At 39.1% G+C, this 19,522-nt stretch overlaps 1 protein-coding gene across 1 annotated transcript in view; it reads right to left on the bottom strand.

Annotated features, from left to right (window-relative positions):
- Positions 1-2,153: 2,153 nt before the first annotated feature.
- Positions 2,154-19,522, bottom strand: part of LOC127213799 (leucine zipper protein 2-like) — a 38,060-nt gene continuing 20,691 nt past the window's right edge. The window contains exons 3-4 of the mRNA XM_051174252.1: positions 8,162-8,236; positions 2,154-2,348 (exon numbers count right to left, since the gene is read on the bottom strand). Coding sequence (XP_051030209.1) covers positions 2,154-2,348; positions 8,162-8,236 — 270 coding nt within the window. The remainder of the gene's footprint in view (positions 2,349-8,161; positions 8,237-19,522) is intronic.

The raw sequence follows: 19,522 nt of genomic DNA, 5'->3' as shown, positions 1-19,522 counted from the left end.
AAATAGATGTAACTGATGAAAATTGGCACCGTAGCATGGAAGACAGATGCTTATTTCAAGTGCTCACATTACTACAATCCTGCTAGAGAACAGAATTCCAGAGTTACAGAGTAGAGTGTCAGGAACACCATTTCATGGGCTACAACGAGCTCTCTCTAATGGTTAGTCAGCTAGATGTGCTAATTTAAAAATTATGCGTGGGTCAAACATTTAATTTCTGCATTCAAGAGGAAAAGATGGGCAGATCTCTGTGAATACAAGGCCATACTGGTCTATGTAGAGTGTTTCAAGCCAATCAGGGGTAGGTAATGAGTCCCTGTCTCAAACAAACAATAAATAAATAAACTATATGTGGACTGAGATTGGAGATCTGTGGGAGAATATTTGCCTAGGTTGCGCAAGGCCCTGGGTTCAATCTGTACCTTCCTACACAAAGCATGCTACTTTCCTTTGATAGAGGAAAAGTATCTCGTGACTGATAGGCTTGATTTTCTTGTATATGCTACACCATGGTATGCAATTCAGGACTAAGAACAATATTATCTGCTAGGGGCCTGCATAGAGATTGTGCCCTGAGCACACATAAAACACAATTTCTGCCACTATTAAAAAGATGAATAACACAGATGAAACATAAACATTACACAAGCTTTTAATGCTAATCTCTAAAACAGAGTGCTGCATATTACGTTAGCCTAGATTTATTGAAATTCATCTTAAACAATTGGATTTTTTTATTATTGGGTTTTGAAAAAATAAGCAATCTGAAAACTGCTTGCTTAAATCCTCCTTACTCTATTCTGCGATACACCAAGATAGATAATAAATATTTATTAATTTCAATGACAGGAAATACATTTAATCCTAAAAAAAAATCAATAAAAGCAACCCGTAGTAATTTCCTCAGTATATTCAAGGTCATAAAGAGCCTACTTGTAATAATTCACTTAAGCAATATAGTTTGAGTTGGAGACAAAAGTCACATGCTCACATAATTGAGGGAGACTTGGCTGGAAGTCATTTGTTTTAGATGACATTCGCTTCCACCCCAGGACACGGCGCTAGAGGAAGGCCACGCCTTGCTCCTCAGTGTGAGATTGTGTGAGGAGTGTGCCTTTGGTCATTTCAAGAAATTTTCTGAATGCCTTTTCTGATGAACACAGAACAGGACATTTCCATTTGTTTGTATTGTTTGAGACAATATCGTGAGATTACATAAACTACTAAACCTTACATGCCCACAATCGCAAGTAGCAGTGCTAGAATAAGAATAGTAAAAAATAAACAGGACTTAGGCTCATCTGTAGCACATCACAGTGCTCACGCCATGTCCCTGTTGCTCAAGTAGTCTTCGATCTTACCCGTACAGCCTTGCGTGTCTAGGTCAGGCTGCTGTTCATGACATGTATCCTAACTGCACTTGATTAGGGAGGCTGCGGTTCCAAGGTTCAAAGGACCTGTTTGAAACACAGGTCCTTTCTCCCACAAGCCTTTCACATTCTCTGTGTTTATTTACACACAGAGCCTACCAAGTTGTTTCTGTAGTGACCAAAACAAAGTGGGAAGTCAGAGTTTCTGATGACAGTAGTTAGCTGTTGGGAAATTTGTTGAGACAACGCTCAGATCATTTAGTTACTCTGAAACATGGAGGCACATTAAAATTCCTAAAAATACAATTTTTTTTTTAAAAAAAAGTGAATGGAAGCCAATACAAAATTATCTAATTGGCAAGCTGTGTGGTGAGGTCCTTTGTGTCAGACTATTTTACATACTGTGAAATAATTCTCATAGGCCGAATGTTATATATGTAACTTAAATGTGCATGTTTTTATGGGGACGTAGCTTATGATTCCAAATAAGGTTCATATCTGTGCTGTTTATGATAATATAATACAAGTATGTTTTATAATTACTAAAAATTTATTTTTCTGTTTTTGTTGCTGCAATGTCAATTGTAATTTCCTGCTTTTGAATCAAGTTCTTTGATAATAAAACATTGTTTTCTGATGGGCTTCCCTGCGTGGCCATAGGGACAGCAGACTGAGCTGTTCTCTGCTGAGAGCTGCCTAATCATTCCGTGAATTTGCTGTCCTGCGTGGGTCCAGCATCTTGAGTATACACAATGGAGCTTAAAGACGATACTTTAGTAGTCATCACTGCTGACACACATGGATAAAATGTACCTTGATTTTTGTCCTCGAATCTGGAAACTTGGAAGTAATTGTCCTGGGTGGATGCAACATCTGTGTTGGATTTGATGGGCTGAGACTCAAAGGAGGAGGCTGATCACGGAAAACTGATGTCAAGCAGAGCTGGACAGTCTCTTTCATGGCTTTCATCTGTGATTCCTGAGAGAGAGGGAAGAATTCATATTTTTACCTGCGGCTCTTGAACACCATTCCCCATATTGGTCTTATCCTACATTCACTCGATATCAACTACAGACAGATTTCCAAATGGAACTTCTTGTTCTGTTTCAATGTGGTGTCTACAGTAGGTGCTCTACTTGGACACCTTGTGCCCAGCTGATGGCACAGTTGAGGTTGTGGAACCTAGGCTGGGGGAATGGAACACTGGGAGACAGGGCCTAAAGAGGAAATAGGATGTGCATACTTCTGACCTGATTGTCGATCTCCGATTAGACTCCTGCTCTCTGATCTCTTGCTTCTCCAACCTTGCATTTACTTTCTCTCTTCCCACCTCCTTCATCTCTTTCTGCTATCTGATCTGGTAAGATTTGATCAGGTATCCCTAGCTACCACCACTGCCTCTGACAGCCATTCCTGCTACCATGTACTCTCTCCCAGGATGACCACGGATGTCTCCGGCATTGCTATGAGCTAAGAATGTGGTCCAATGCATTTGTATACATGATGTTATTTCACATTGTCAATAGTATGGATACTCATGAAACCTCTCAAACCATAAGACAGACTAAATCCTTCTCTCTTTTTAATCTATTTTTTTTCACCATATATTTGGTTGCGTTGTTGAGAAAAATAACTAACTCGGGAAACTGAAGCCAAGATATAGGTCTCTTGCCATTACAGACCTGATCATGTCATCCGTAAGTCTTTGGAACTGGCTTACAAGGATATATGAAACAGTTGGAAGCTTTAGGTAAGATAATTGGAAGAAACCAGATGCAATATTTAGTAGGTGATTCTGGTGGGGGTACGGAGGAGCAGTATCCTATCAGAGGAAACTGAACCTTAGCTCAGGAGGCCTCAGAGGGCAAGAAGAGTTATATAAGACCTTGACTGAGAGGTCACAGATGCTACATTCTGGCAATTGTTCTGCCTGAATTCTGCTTCTACAATGAAATGTGCACATGGATGGATAACTGGTTTGATGGAAAACATTTCAAGAAGGTGTACTGTCAGGCTGTGGGAGGGTTGCTGTTCATTGCGTTTAGTGAGGTTTAGAATAGGGCTTCAAAGCAGGAAGTGCAGTGGGAAAATGCATGTGAGTGTGGTTAAGGTGGCAGGCATGTGGCAGATACCAATAAACTGCATACAGCTATTAAAAATTCTGACACTGTTACGGTGAAATTACACAGTCTACAGGGAACAATAGGAAGGGACATTTAGGTTAAGCCCTTACTCTAGAAGGTTCTAGGGGAGACAGTGTAAAGCCATTTGAAAAGAGAATGCTTGTACATAGGAAACGTCCAGGGTATCTTTTTTGACAGTCTTAGGGCTTCAGGCAGTTAAGAGTGTATTCTGTTCCTATAGAGGACTGGAGCTTGGCCACCAGAATCAGAGCATCCAACAGTCTTCTGTCCTTTGGTAGCATGGTACTTATATATAAGATATATAAGATACCATGACCCACTACACCCATACATATAATTTGAAAATAAAAATAAATCTTAAGTTGAAAGATGATCATTGGCCTCTAGACTTCTGATTATTGTTAGGCATATTAAAGATTATGTGGTTTTTGATGTTGGACTGACTGAATTATTATCATGAGATGGCTATGAATATCAAGATATAAGTCTATGATACTGAAAACCTGTAGAAAGCAACACCATTTCCTGGTTACATGCATTTTTTTCTTTCTTACTGTTCACACACACCATACACCTCACAGATGAGTCTTTGAGAGATTGCAGTGTCTTTCCAGTTGGCAAATAAATCTCTAAGTCAGAGAAATAACTCAACTCAGTTGCTAGAAGTAATGAACAGCCATGAAGTGGTGATTTTAAAGTAATTATGTTTTGGTATATTGTGAAAGACAGTGCACATATTTCAATTTTACTTTAAATTCCGTGTCAAATATATGCACTCAGAGGCCCTTTACCTCATCAGGAAATCTTCAGGTTATTATAGTCAACATTCTGTCTCTAACCATTCAAGGGGTGTCAGAGTGATTTGTACTCTGCTTCAAGCTGTTCTTAACATGTTCCTTCCTGGGTTTCATCCTTGGGACTGCAGCCTGAACTGGACCTCTGCTCTTACATTTTGGTAGAGTTCTTTGTTGACAGTCTAGACAGATGCTACCAGAGATCCCTGGTCTGAGATTTGTCACCAGAATTAGTGCCATTGTTTTTCTATCACCCTAACAGAATGCCTCTCATTGAACAAGCCTGTTTCTTTTGCTGCCAGTGTTGTGTTCACATAGGTTCAGGGACAGACTCCAGACAATGATCTGATAGCACAGGACATTACATCATCATGATGCTTCCAGGGCTGTCTATACTGAGGCTTCAAGCAGTTTGATGTTGACTATAAGTGATGTCCCTTACTGAAGTATGTGGTAATGCATGTCGCTTGCTTTCCTCTGAATCTAAAGAGCTATTCTTTTCTCAGATAACTCTTGACTTTCCCTTTCCCTTCTTTCTCCAAACGACTTCTCCCATTCGTTTGGCCCTCTACTCTTGAAGTTAAAGAATCTGTAGCTAAAATGCCTCATCTTTCACTTTACTCCAATTATAGCTGAATGAATAATTAATTTTCTGGGAACTCAGAATTGATGCATAGAGTTGGAATTCCTTTGGTTACTTTTCATAAGGAAAATTGGCATTAGAAATAACATTCATTAGAAATAACACCGAGAACAAAGTTAGAACGTGAAGATGTTCCCACAGTCTTCTGTGATGGTTAAGGTTAAGGTTAAGGATGAGGTATAGGACATCAAGGTAAACATGCATAAGGTATGAAAACGTCTCCCATAAAAAAGCATCAGGGAGGAGTGAAAAGCAGTATCTTTAATCAGTAATTTTTCCCACTATAGATTGAGATACAACCTTTCCACCTGAGTTTAGAGCTACAGTTTTTAAATCTCACATGCATCTTGCTTGATATTTGTTAAAACCAACCTCTAATAATGTGCAATTTTTTTATAGTTGTATGTACCAAAAAAACGAGGTGACAGAATTATAAAGGTTAAAGATAAATACTCATCACAAAAAGGCAATCTCATCTCATTCACTAGTGCGTAAGCTTTCCGTGTATTTTCCACATGACAGGCAATATTCCCATCAGTCTAGGTATGCATATAACAACTCAAATCACTCCTAAGGTTTATATGGTATGGCTGACTGCTATGAAGCATAGCACTGGGAGGATTTGAACATGGCCAGTCAACAAAGGATCACTCAAACACAGGAGAACTCACCCTGGAGGATAGCTAGCCATGACTCCCAGACGAATATGTGCCATGGCAGGGTATAGAGTCAATGCACGTGGTGCATAGGAGTGACACATAGTAGGACATCACACAGAGCTAAAGGTGAAGGGCCAGCTCTGCATTCGCCCCCTCATTCTTTGTCACGGGACTATTTCTAACCAGTAGAGTGTTATCCAGAAGTACTTGTGATGCATAGATTCATTTTCTATTATTCTCTTGTCTTGTGGGTCAGAAAGAATTATTTCTTGATTGGTCCATTTCATTTGACATCGACATCAGAACAAAGATCACATTTCATACATTTTCTGATTCCTGTCATGTCCAAAGAATAGCATCTCACAATAGCTATTTTCATACCTAATATCCATTGATCAATTAAATAATTATATCGTGTCAGATCGGGGAGAATATTTTAGATAGAATAATTCAATGGCCAGACATGATAGTCTTAGAAGTTGGGATATTACTGCAGGTCCTTGAAGATTTGATGTCTTCTTAGTATACAATAAACTTTTTCAGAGACAGTGGCAGCAAAGACAAAGAATAATTTTTAAATGGAATCTAGGAAAATTTAAGATTGTATGTTTCCCTTGGTTTTCTAATTCCACTAATTCTACAAAAGTCCCATGTCTTTTGTATAAAGCAACAGAGCATGAGTGGTATGAGATGAGGGGACCATCACTGGAAAACCTTGAAATTAAATTTTTTATAAAACTAATTCTGGTGAAATGAGTTATGCCTGATCTACTCCGAAGACTAGAAGTCAGGCTGCCCTGAACTATTAAATGTTAATAACTTGGATATGTTAATAAATGGTAATTCCAAAGGACCAAGGATGGTGAGATATCTACTTCTCTGAATATTTAATTTGTCCCAGAGCTCTAGATCTTACAGAGGAACATCATTAACAGTCAGATATGTCCTTCCTAATTTCTATATTGTGACACAGCCTACACACTCCTACATAGCCTCTCTCCTGTCTGTTCCACAGCAAAATATCCACAATTCATGTTGGGTAATTAGGAGGCAAGCTTCTTTCTTTACAAATTCTCTGGGTTCATATAATAAATTATTGAAGAAAATAAGTTCACAAATGCACTGGTGTTCCTGTTCAAGTTTACCAATAAAATTATTACTAAACTGTGGTCACAAGCATAGAAAGTCCTTGACAGAAGGCGGAACACTCTAAGTTTAGCCAGCTGATTTTGAGAACTACAAGTCTGACAGGAGATGTCATTCTGTAAATATGTTTCTCATATTGGTTAATGAATAAAACACTGTTGGCCAATAGGAAAGCAAGATAGGTGGGACTAGGAGACAAGGAGGAGAGAGGAAGAAGTAGGGAGGAGATTCAAGATGTAGGACCAAGAGAACAGGGGTCCCAATTCTTTCTCTGATAAGACCACGTAGAAATATTTAGATTGGTAGAAATGGGTTAATATTTAAGACAGAGCTAGCCAATAAGAAATGCTAGTAACAGGCTAACAGCGTTCTATCTAATACTGAGTCTCGTGTGTTATTTGGGACTGGTGTGGCTCTGGGACCAGGCCGGCTGAAAAACCTGCTCATAACACAAGGCTATGCAGACAATAATATTATGCATGAGGTTAGCAGCAGTCTGAATTGAATGTGGAAAGATGTCTTCATAACCACTTAATATAGCTGTATTGTGCATAAAGTACAGACAGGTACATGTTTATAATGCAAATAAATATGCAGGCATCATGTGCCTAATATTTATATCTGCATATATACTGCATGCATAGCATACTTGCAATGTTTATATACACACTACTACTACAGACTATTACTTTGCATTTATTCAATGAGTCGAGGGTGAAATGTGGTACATGCAAGTGTTCTTTGCAGCAATCTTAGAAAATCATTAAATCCAAAATTTTTAATATTTGTTTTTTTCTTGTTCTACCACCATAAATACTTTAAATATTTGTCATATGTTTGAAGAGTTATTATTTATGAACAAAAATATATTTTATTTTATTTGCAATTTTTATGTTTGGATTTCTATTCCAAAGTATGGCTATACAGTAAATACGATGTCATATATCCTCTGTTATTGACAATATTGCTTCTACCTGTAACATCCTTGTGCACATTTCCAAGTTCTCAAACACGAGGAACAGTTCTAAGGCACAGGCATGTAAGACAGATTTTTAGCTACTCATGGTTACTTCCATGTTGTTTGTTTCATCCAGAATTAGCAGAGAACAGAATAGTTTCCACATTAAGTGCACTTCTCCATGGTGTTATGGAATAAATGTGCCAGTAAGATAAAAGAAAAAGGAAGTCATAAACGTGCAGCGGTCACCCTGTTTACTGAGGCAGAGAGAAGGAAGAGAGTATGGAGTACAGGAAGACATCACACATTCAGGAGGTCTACGATCAGCTTTTGTGCAGCAGCAGTGTCTAGAATTGCACTGGATGACTGCATGCACGGGCAGCAGCTAACGTGTCCCGTGTGTGTGTCTGCAAGTCGAGTGGTGATGGCTCCCACATGGGAACTTACCCTGTCAAGAGCTGCTTTCTCAAGTTCGGTTTTGGCTACAGCTAACTTTTGTTCCAATTCGGTGAGCTGTTGGGCCTGTAACAGGGAAGAAAGGCAGAACATTTTAGGAAACCCTATAATCTACACACTTGTCCTTTACCAAAAAAAGAATAAAAGAAAGGGAATAGAGCCCGTTAGTTTAATTTAAAATTCAGATTACAAATACAAAGTTAAATAGACATTTGATATGTATGCAGAGAACACTGTGATCTGAATGAACGAGGACTAAAGCCTCATGGGTTGAGTCACCTTGTAAAAACTAAATTCAAACTTTCTTGCATTTTTTTGTAAGTCCTTTCGTCACAGATATTTCTAGTCCTTGGGGACTGAACTGTATCTCCACGCATTCCTGTGTTGATGCCTGACTATCCATTTGAGTTTTACTTTTTTATTTGGTGATAGAACAATTGAGAATATAATGATGTTTAAAGTTCTCTCTCTCTCTCTCTCTCTCTCTCTCTCTCTCTCTCTCTCTGTCTCATAAATATCAAACATTCAATGTGAAGGTACCATCACCAAATCACCAGGACAGTACATGTACTTTCCAAACACCGACTCAAGGAAAATATGAAAATGTTAGTCTAAAGGTTAGAGCTTGACCTATCTGAGGGGCCCCTGGAAGCAGGAACAAGATCTATCCCTGACGCATGAGCTAGCTTGTTAGAGCCCATTCTCTATGATGGGATGCCATGCTCAGCCTTAATGTGGGGTGGGGGAAGGGCTTGGCCCTGCCCCAACTTAATGTGCCAGGCTCTGTGGACTCCCCATGGGAGCTCTTACTAAAGGAGTGGATGGGGGCTGTGCTGGGGTGATGCAAGGGGGGTAGGCAGGAGGAGGAGAGGTTGGAGGGAGAACTTTGGTTGAAATATGAAATGACAATAATAATAATAATAATAATAATAATAATAATAATAATAATAATAAAATGAATGTCTAGTCTTGAGGGCTGTGCAGACATGTTTCAAGTGAGCTGCCCAGTCTGCAAAATCTTTTTGTGGTACTCCAATAGGATTAAAATCACAATGAACGATCTTTTTCTTTACTTTTAAGATTTTACCCCCATGTCACTGTATCTTAGCATGTCTCTGCATTTCTCCCAATGTCATAACTCGGCTCTTCAGTGAAAGTAACAGTGGATTCATAACTGAAAGATGTATATTCTACAAAAAACACCAAGCTAACCGCCATAACATATATGCAGAGGATTGGCGACTAGGACCATGTGTCTCTGACTCTTCTGCCTGCTCTTAGAGCTGTTTTCCTCTTTGGTTGCATTGTCCAGCCTTCACATGAGGGCCTTTGTCTTTTCTTGCTGTATTGTATTTTGTCATATTCAGTTGTTGTCTCTCAGAAGCCTTCTCTTGTCTGAAGGGAAAAGGGGGGAGGTGTGGATCTGGGAGAGAAAGGAGGTTCTATTGGGGATCTGGGAAGTGTGGAGGGAGGGAAAACTGTGGCCAGGATGTATTGTATGAGAGAAAAATCCATTTTCAATAAAAAAGAAAAGAAGAAAGATGTATATTCTAATTTTGCCTTAGCTACATGATCTTGGACAAAACAGTTGACACTTGTAAACAAAGCCGACAGACGTTTCCAGTCGTAAACCCTCACTGTGAAGCTTGGGGGAGTTCATTACCAACAAACACATAGTATTTACCCCACTTCTGCTTCTTAACCCTCTGAGAGTATCCCTTCCAGCTTATTTCTATTTACATTAAGAGCAAGAAACACTAAGTACCTTTATTTCAATTTGTGTTAGTAATGCTGCTGTCTTATTCCCTATTGGGATTAATTCCATCATTTCCTAATATAAGCAACAGTGACCTTGTAACACATACAAGACATGGATTGTGTGCGTGACTATATACTGAGGAAGAAATAATGGCAACGACGAAACGCTTCCCTATCATGTGAGTTAGTTAGCGACAGCTGTTTCCAGGAAAATGGGGAATGCAGGGGTCTACATTAATCCCTGCTTCTCAAGGCTCCTGCCCCTTAGCTGGAGGAATGGTTTGGTGGTGAAGGCTCACTGTTCTTTTAGAGCTGAAGTTCAGTTCCCTTCACCCATGTAAGGTGACTCACAACATCCCATACCTCCATCCCCAGGGGACTCAACACTGGCATCTGGCCTCCATGGGTACCCACACTTACTTGCACATATTCATGTACAGATACGTGAACGTATGTAGAACTTTACAAATAATTCAAACCTTTACAAAATAAAATGATCTCAACCCCTTTGCTCATATAACCCATCCTTCCTCTCCTACACCAGAGCTAGTGGAAGCTCACTGGCTCTAGACGGATAGCTGGGGAGCCTGCACAGGACTGAACTGGGCCCTCTGAATGTGGGTGACAGCTCTGTGGCTTGGGCAGTTCATGGTGGCCACTGGCAGTGGGACTTGGTCCTGCCTCAACTGGGAAAGAGGAGGGGAATAAGGGAGGGAGTGGGAACTGTAGTCAGCACATAAAATGAAAAAAAGAAAACTTTTAAATAAATAAAAAATTAAAAAAAAATAAAATTGAAGAAAAAAAAAATCATTCATGTGTTTGGTCCCGTGTCTTGTAGTTCTTCCTCTCAAGAGAGCGTTTATGTTCTTGATTCTGAATGAGCTCTTTTAGGTTCCGATGCCATCTTTGGCCATTGGAATACAGGAAAGTTCTTGAGAAGCAAAATGAGATGGACATGCAAACTATCTCTCAGAGTGGGGTGGCTCTCCTCACGTCCCCACGGAGAGTCCGAATTGAGATCAAACCCGAGTGAAAACAGGCCAGTGGAAATATACAGCCACGCATGTACCCAGCCAGCATCACTGGCTCCTTGTAAAATGGCTGGTGTAGGTGGTGTCACAGTACAGCTTATTGTGACTTAAGATAGCCAGGTCACTTAGCCAGAGAGTAAACTGGTTAATAAAGTTAATTTTATAAAGTTTACTTAGGAAAACATAATGCACTATAAATTAAAATATGATGCCACCTCGGAAAACCCAGTATTGACTCTGGATGAGCTTTTCATTCTCAGATAGTCATTGACTAATATTTGTGACACGACTAATTTTTTTCCAAGTCTAAAACAAATAAAAGTGAAAAAAAAACCAGAAGAAAAAGCATGCACAATTCAAGTTGCTGTATGAAATTTGAACAGCTAAACCGTGGTTGAGTGTTAGTGACAACTGACAGAAGGAAGACATGTCAGCGTGCCTGAGAGAGAGAGTTAGACAGAAGCACAACCAAACCTTCCATTTTCTCACAGGGTGCGCTTCCCTAGGAGCTGTAAACTTATTTCCTGGACGAGGCCCTGATCCTCTGTGGCCATCTGTAAATACTTGCAAATAAGGGCAAAACTAAGTGGATTTGTTACTGCGTTTGTGCAGGAAGAGTAGAAGAAGAGGTCATGAAGAGAGGGGATGAGGCGAGGAGGGAGTTGGAGAAAGAGAGAAAAGGTCTATAAATGGTGGAAATACAATGTATTTATGTATGACATGCTCAGATAAAGGAAAGGAAACAATGGTTTGGGTACTGACATTAGTATCATTTCTTAATTTCTTTTTCTAAAACTGTGACTTCAAATCTCCCATAAGACACTGAAGTTCTGGCTGTCATTACGCTTGAGAACAAGACTTTCCTAGAAGTCTTTCTCGGGTTTTTTTTTTTTTTTTTTTTTTTTTGTTTTGTTTTGTTTTAAGAATTCACTTTCACGTCAGCTGGGCAATAATGAGTAAAGCAGTTTGATCCTCAATGCACGAGTTGCGATTTTCCCTTCTAAGAGCATAAAGATTGATTGTTGCACACAAGGGCACATTTTATTTGAACTTGCATGGGACTATTTTACAAAATATTTTCACATGACTAAATCTGTGAGAGTTCAGTCTGTCATATGTTAGCATGTAAATCTATGTTTCTGGAAATCTTGTTGATAGGGTTATTTCTATTCACTCCCTATACTTTCCCCCAGGTAACCATAGTCTTGGCTCTGCCTTCTCTAAAAGGCTGCTCTAAAGTGTACACAATGTAAAATGATTTATATGTTTTATGATTTCCTCTGGAAAGTAAAGTAATTTTAACATTGAAGATTATAAGGTTTTAAACACAAATTGAGCATGTTGGGGAGCAAATCAGAAAGAGATACTAATAAAGGGAGCATAACTTTGATCCTTTTGTCGGGTCTGAGCTGTAAATTTGTTTCCACAATTCTAATAGCCAGTTGCTAGTGCCAAGATCCTCATAAATGAAAGAGACACAGAGCATTCAGAGTTGTCCAAGTAATAGATCCTTAGGTAAATTTTTAATAAATGTTAGAATCCTACGCAGGAAATCATTTTTGTTAGTTTGTTTTCTGGCGCCAAGAAAATGAAATCTAGGTCTGTATTTAATCTTAAACAAAAGACAAAATCTAGAATATATTGTATGTGAGTTTGCATGCCATGAGTGTGTGTGTGTGTGCGCGCGCGCGTGCGTGTGTTTTTGTGGTTTCACTGCAGAAATCCTAAGACTGAAGTTCCTTTTGGGGGCATGAACAACACTAACTATACTACCACATTCTGTTGAAGATTAACGAAAATACAAATTAATGGCATGAAACGAATCATCTCAATTATAAGCTAACATCTTTTTTCCTCTGAATCTCAGATCTTCATAGTTAGTGGTACCACATAAGTTGCCTCAAGAAAGAACACAGTATGACGTTAGTTCTCTTTTAAAAATGAAGAGAAATGAGAGAGGTTAATGAAATATCTTGCTTATTATCACGCAGTTGTAGAATTTGAATACAAGCAGATTTAGAATTTGAAAATGTGCATACCGGATCTACAGCTGTACTCATAATCACTGACAATGTTCGTGTACAGAATTCACAACTAAATTATGTGCGTATATTCAATGGCATATGCTCAAAATTCACTGATGTACTATATAATTTGAAATGTTCCAAGAAAAAAAAATAGATGTCTCAGACGTCATGGTGAACCTATGAAAGAGAAGGTTTTTAAGATCACTTAATGAAGTTTTTGGTTGTTTATTTGTGTGCATGCATGTGTGCTAGCTTGGGTTTGTTTGGGACGAGGGGGAAGATATCCAAAGAAGCCAACGAGGGTACTAGCAACCCCGAAACTGAAGCTGTAGACAGCGTTAGGCCAAGAAATCTAGACAGGTACCAATTCTGTGTCTTCAGGAAGAGGAATAAGTAATTTTAGCTGCTGAACCATTGCTCCAGCCTCAAGAGATACACTTAACTGTCAAACAGAAACTAGATAGCTTGATAAAAAAGACACTATTGCTGACAGTGGAACCAGGATGTATCCCTGGTTCACGAAAGGACTTTGGGAGCACATTCCCCACGGAGAGATGGAGGGATTCTCCCTTATCCTAGAGGCAGGAGGGAGGGCCTAGTCCCTACCCCAAATGACTTGACAGATTTAGATGACCCCTCCAGGAAGGCATCACCCTAAATGTGGAGTGGGGGGGTGGGTGGGATGGAAGGGTGGTTGGGGGGCTTGGGAGGGTGGAAGAGAGGGAGGGAATGGGAACTGGGATCGATATGTAAATTAAGAAAAAGAAAATAAAATAAAGACACTATTGTATTTTGTGCAAATTATCCATGAGCTTGTAAGAACACACCCCTTACTCGTCATTAGTCCTAAACTAGTATTTATGGATCACTCTAGGGACACAGAACACCAGATGGCAACACTTCATCACCTTCATTTCTAAGTCACATTTACCATAAGGTTACACAGCAGACATAATCACAAATGTCATTCTGCTCTTTAACCCTACTCTAATAGAAGTACAACATTTTATTCTTCATATGAAGTGTGGCCATCAGGTTATTTGATGTACTGTCTGCCCTTTTCAATATTAATAACTTGGGAACATATCTGAAAAAGTTAGCCAATACATTGTATGAAACCAAAATGAGTTCCCAAGTCACACAGATCAATTTATAAAATCCAAGAAAACTTTCTTTTGAGAAGTATGTTTACACATACAATTTCCAACTTCAAATTCTTGTAAATATAATTTACTTTCCTCATGCAAAAGTGAGTAGCATGTGGGCTCCCTGGCCTCTGAAAGAAATTACACTTGAATAAATATCTATGGCCTTGAAATTTATTCCCTTAACTCCCAGACCTCAGGAAGAAAGTATGTTTCCTAGTGACTTATTTTATATGAGATCTGAAACCTCAAACATGAAGATGAGGATATAATAAATTATTTTTTAATTAGAGTGGGGTTCATTCAATATTCAGGTTATCCCAAAACTCACTATGTATTTTAGGCTGGCCTCAAATTTATGGCAACCTTCTTGACTTAGCTTCAAAAATGTTGAGATTATAGTAATGAGACATCACAATTGCTTTGGGATATGACCTGGTAAAGGAATCAGCCAATCTCAGCTCTCTGGTCAACAGTTGTGATTATGTTAAAACATTTAATTAAGAGGTAGGAAATGTCTTGATGGGCAAGATAGTAAATAGAAGCTTTAGAATAGGCATGTGTAGATACGAAGGGTTGGATAGAGAGTGGTCAATAGGTTAGTGGCAGGCAAGTAGATATCGAAGCTATAGATAATCAATGGACAGATAGTGATAATTTGTGCTGATGGGTAATGAGTGGATACTGATAGATTGATGCTGGTGGAAAGGTAAGGGTAGGTCAGTATTTGATGATAGTTTCTTGTGATTGGTGTTTGTGGATATGTCCTCATGGGCAGGGACTGGTGGATAGGTACTGCTTGTTGGTAAATACTCATAACTCATATACAACTGCTGACCATTACTACAATAAAGATTCTCTCTCTCTCTCTCTCTCTCTCTCTCTCTCTCTCCTCTCCTCTCCTCTTTCTTCCCCCCTCCTTCAACTAAATGAAGGTAAAGACAATAAAGTCTAGTCCCTCCCTCCCGCTCTCTCTTCCCTCTTCCCTCTCCCTCCCTCAAGTATGAACATAAAGTGTATTTTTATTCTCTGCATGAATATATTTATGTATAATTTTAAAAACTTAAACACTCACCATTTATTGAACAAAAGGTAACAGCATGAAACTATTACTCTTATGGAAGAAAGCAAAACAGAAAACCATACCTAATTTAGCGTGGGTTCACCGAAGACTTGGAGATCTTTGTATTCAAACAAAAATCTTTAATCAGCCCTTACATTTTAAGTTGGCAAAAGTAAAGCAATTTCCTTATATTCAAAAACCTTATATTCAAAGCATGCATTACTCATTTATGTTAGCGAAGAATTGTTTGAATCCTATTCTTCTAGGCATGGCAGAGTAAGCAGAATTATAATAGTCCTCCCACAAACAGCTGCGATTCAGCTGTGCCTGATGGGCTATTGATACCAGAAATATGGAACGTCCTCTAAGTGCATCTGTCTTCTAACTGGGGACCATTTCCTGACCAAAGTCTCAAGAGCTATGACCCTAAGGGCTCATATTTATGTAACAGTGCTAATACACTTCCTTAATAGTTCTGCACGCATCACTGGAACTATAAATTTATCTATCATTCAAGTATTTAAACAATGTAATGACATTGGTGATATTGGTGATCTATTTGAGCATCAAAACTGTCTTTACTAATACAATGTGCAGCAGTTTTCTATGATATAAGGAAATGAATATTTGGACTTGGGTGCATTCTTGATCTTTCAGTCGATGTTACAGTTCATTGAATGAGGGAAACTTTCATGTGAATCTGCCTTTTGGTGTCAAACCATGGGAAACCCCTTGTTATTATCCACGACTGGTTAATTTCTAAACCTCCTTTATTCACAGATGGAAAGCTAGTCTTGAAACTGGAGAGAGGGAGCAAAAGTTAAGAGCGTACATTGCTCCCGAAGAGATCCCAGGTTGTGTTCTCAGCATGCACATTAAGTGGCATAACCAACTAAAACTCCTCCAACAGGAGATCTGACAGCATCTTCTGGACTCTGGGGGGTCCCTGCACATTTTTGTGCTCAAGCCTACACACCTTCACACACATAAATATACACGTACTTAGGAATCTAAAAATAACTTTAAAAAGGTAATTCTCATAGATATCCTTACTGGGCTACAAATTTATTTTTAATATTCTTATAATATTCTTCAAGGGAATGTTGTATATTTTCCTTCCTACTTCTCATACTATTGTAATATTCAAAGTACAAAATGATTTGCTAAGGAACAGACATAATCCAACAAATGCATAACTTTGCCCTAGGTGCAGGAAATTCCTAAGGGTTTTCTAATAGACAGGGCTTTTTTTTTTTTTTTTTTTTTTTTTAACAGTCCAACAGTTTCTAATCAGCATTCTGGTGAATGCTCACTCTGAAGCTGGCTTGCCACACTCCCATAGATTAAGCCAGGAGAAAGACAATGAGCCCAATTCAATTTGGATGGTTTAGAGCTCACGTTTTGAGCCTGGGGAAGATTAGTGTGATATTGGCAACTCATATTTTCGGTCTCTCATGGCAGTGGACCAAGGATGCCACATGACAGACAGCCCATCAGTGGGTCTTACTGTCACTGTGAACCAAACTCTAAACTATTGCCAAATAATGTCAGGGTCTACAGCTGGGCAAGGATAATGGGAAAAGTTCAGTGCTCTAATGTAAGTTATAAGAAATGTTTCCACGGCAGCCTTCTAATAATACTAATAATAAATTTCATCCAGCAGCACTCCATCCAGCTTGAGATAAAGGCAGGTGAAATTCATCCCGCTGAACCACATAGGTGCTTCCAAGGCATCAGGGCAACACAGCCAAATCAATCAGACGAAAGTGATTGCTATCTATTAATAAGTGGCAACTAAGTGTGAAGAAGATGGAAAGAGGATAGATGTAAATAAAGAAATTGATGATTACCCACCAACAAATACGAAAATATCCCCATATTTGGACAATTTCCATGGCTATGTTAGTAGAGACTGGCTTTATTCCATCCTGCTTACTGCAATTATCATCCATCTGTTTTTATATTTGGTAGCTTTTTTGCTTCAGTCCATCACTAAGGGAGTATTATTGACAACTGTGACTTGTGTTTGTCTTGGTGATCATTGAGTCAATGATTTTCAGAGTGCTCAGGGAGTGTTTAGTAAACATTTCATCAATGGGAAAGCAGGTGGGTACACATGATGCTAAGCCATAGGCTGAAGTAGGAAACATGCCTCTTTGGTATGAACTGGTACATAAACATCCTGAGGAGGCAGGCTTTTCCTTTCTCTGGCATTTATTAGACAGCAGCTGTGTCTGCAGTAATGGTTACAAGGACGGATGGTGGTTAGTTAACATTGATGACTAGCATATTAGCATAACAGACACAACCTACCACGTTTTATAGATTTTGGGACTAAGTCAGTTGGGCTATTTCTAAAATGTGTTTTATTTCTTATATGAGAATAGTTGACTGAATGCCAATGTCGTGTCTATTTGTGCAAAGTTTTCTGCCATCAGAAGAATGGATTTAGTGAAATGTCTGTGTCCTGCACAGATCAGCAGCTATACGGGGTGCTTTTCCTAAATACTCTTTCAACATTTCTACTTGACGATTTAATTTTCTACAAGTGACACATACTAAGGCGTCTGTCCATGGTGTCAAATTCCTTCTCTTCTCAATATGCATTTTTCTCAAAAATTCATTTTTATGGTTGTTACAACAAGAACGAAAGAACCACAGAGTTCACTTTGGTTTTCTATTCCCCAGTGACCATCTCAAAGTGAAACCAATAGAAAGAAAATGTGGTTGAACTGCTTACAGCAGACAGGTAGACTAGCCATAGGGAGGGAGGCCTTAGACTGTGAAGATGCAGAGGGTGGGTAGTGCAGGCTTTCCTTTTATGACAATGCCACCTTTTACATAGTTGTATGTAACAAAATTTTCTTAAGCACTTCTAATTTTTATATGCATTAAATACTATTTGGTGAATGCAATTCAGATAGTAAGAAATTAACAAATATAGAGCAGTCAAATATAAGGGCATCTAGAAGAGTAGAGGACGGGTACAGGTTTTTTCTCCTCATGGCTGTATGAAAAAAACAAAACAAAACCAAAATGGTGCAAATATAGTTAATTATTGACAGTAGGTAAGGGAAGGAACTGGGTCTCAATTTTAAAACCCATATTGCAAATCTCTCACTTCTCAGTCCTCAGGGTTTTAAGCAATTCTCTCAAATGCCAGTTGTTTGCAGAGATCCATCACTTCGCTTCCCATGAGGAATTCTCAATAGTGCACTCATGGCTTTCTGTCATTTACAGTACAGGTGTAAATAATTTTGGCTATTGGATGTTGTCTATCGTTCTATGGAGATTGTGAGTGAAGGTTAACCCTGACTGACACCTTGGTAGGAATCAGAATCCTGCTTAGGAAGCTGTGTACTTGGAAGTGATAGTGTTTGGGGTGTGTGTAGCGGGGATGCATATTTCCAGAAGGGAACTGAATGTTGGGAGCGCATTGTCACCGGCTGGGCTTCCAGATTGCATGGAAAAGACAGAGCTGAACATGAGCATTGGTCTCTCTGCGACCTGATTACAGACAGAATGTTAGGAGCTACCTGCCTCTCCGGATGCTGCACATTCTCTACCTCACTGGAGTACAGCATCAAACCGGGAGTCAAACAAGCCTCTCCTTTCTTAAACCCATTTCTTCATGTGTTTTGTCATGGTGGTGAAAGAAAAAAAAAACATAGCTAGTATTGTCTGTCCATTGTGAACACCAGTCCCTTAAGATCTATTGAAAAATTTGAGAGTTCTCAAGTTAATAATGTTAAATGTACTCGAAAGCTTTTCAAAGCAAGAGTAAACTAAATGCTGAATAATAGACGGAAAGAACTAACCCAGGAGGTGCACGTTTGCCTCGGTTGTGATGGTGCGTATGGAACTGTACAACAATGGGCAAACCCACTGAGAATGTGGGAAGCATCATTCAAACCATTTCAGGTTGATTCCAAATATAGGAAGCAATTATTTCCTATGGGCCAGTGAATATGCAAATTGTGAGAGTTACACATATTCAAAGGAAACAGATCCTGTCCCCTGGGCTTCTCCACCATGGTAGGAGGGGTGGTTCCTGGGTGGGAGGGGCAGCTGCTATGAAAAAGCCTGCTGTCAAGTTCTGCTGGGGGGTTGGGGGTTATTGCATTTACTGTGACATAAAAAGATGAAGAGGAGTCTCTTTCTAACCTAGAAAAAGTAACTCCTAAATTCTAGTCTGGGATTGAAAAGGCTGCTTGAATATTTTCTGAGACCCAATAATACACGTTTTATTTTTAAGTACGTTTTACTTGAGCTAATTGGGTCAATGCCTAAAGCTATAGCGAAAGATAGAATGTCATTGGAGCCTGAGT

This window comes from Phodopus roborovskii, unplaced genomic scaffold (genome assembly GCF_943737965.1).
Source record: "Phodopus roborovskii unplaced genomic scaffold, PHOROB, whole genome shotgun sequence".
In the NCBI taxonomy this organism is placed as follows: Eukaryota; Metazoa; Chordata; class Mammalia; order Rodentia; family Cricetidae; genus Phodopus; species Phodopus roborovskii.
The sequence above is the reverse complement of the archived record's forward strand: the minus strand, read 5'-3'. Positions and strand labels throughout refer to the sequence as shown.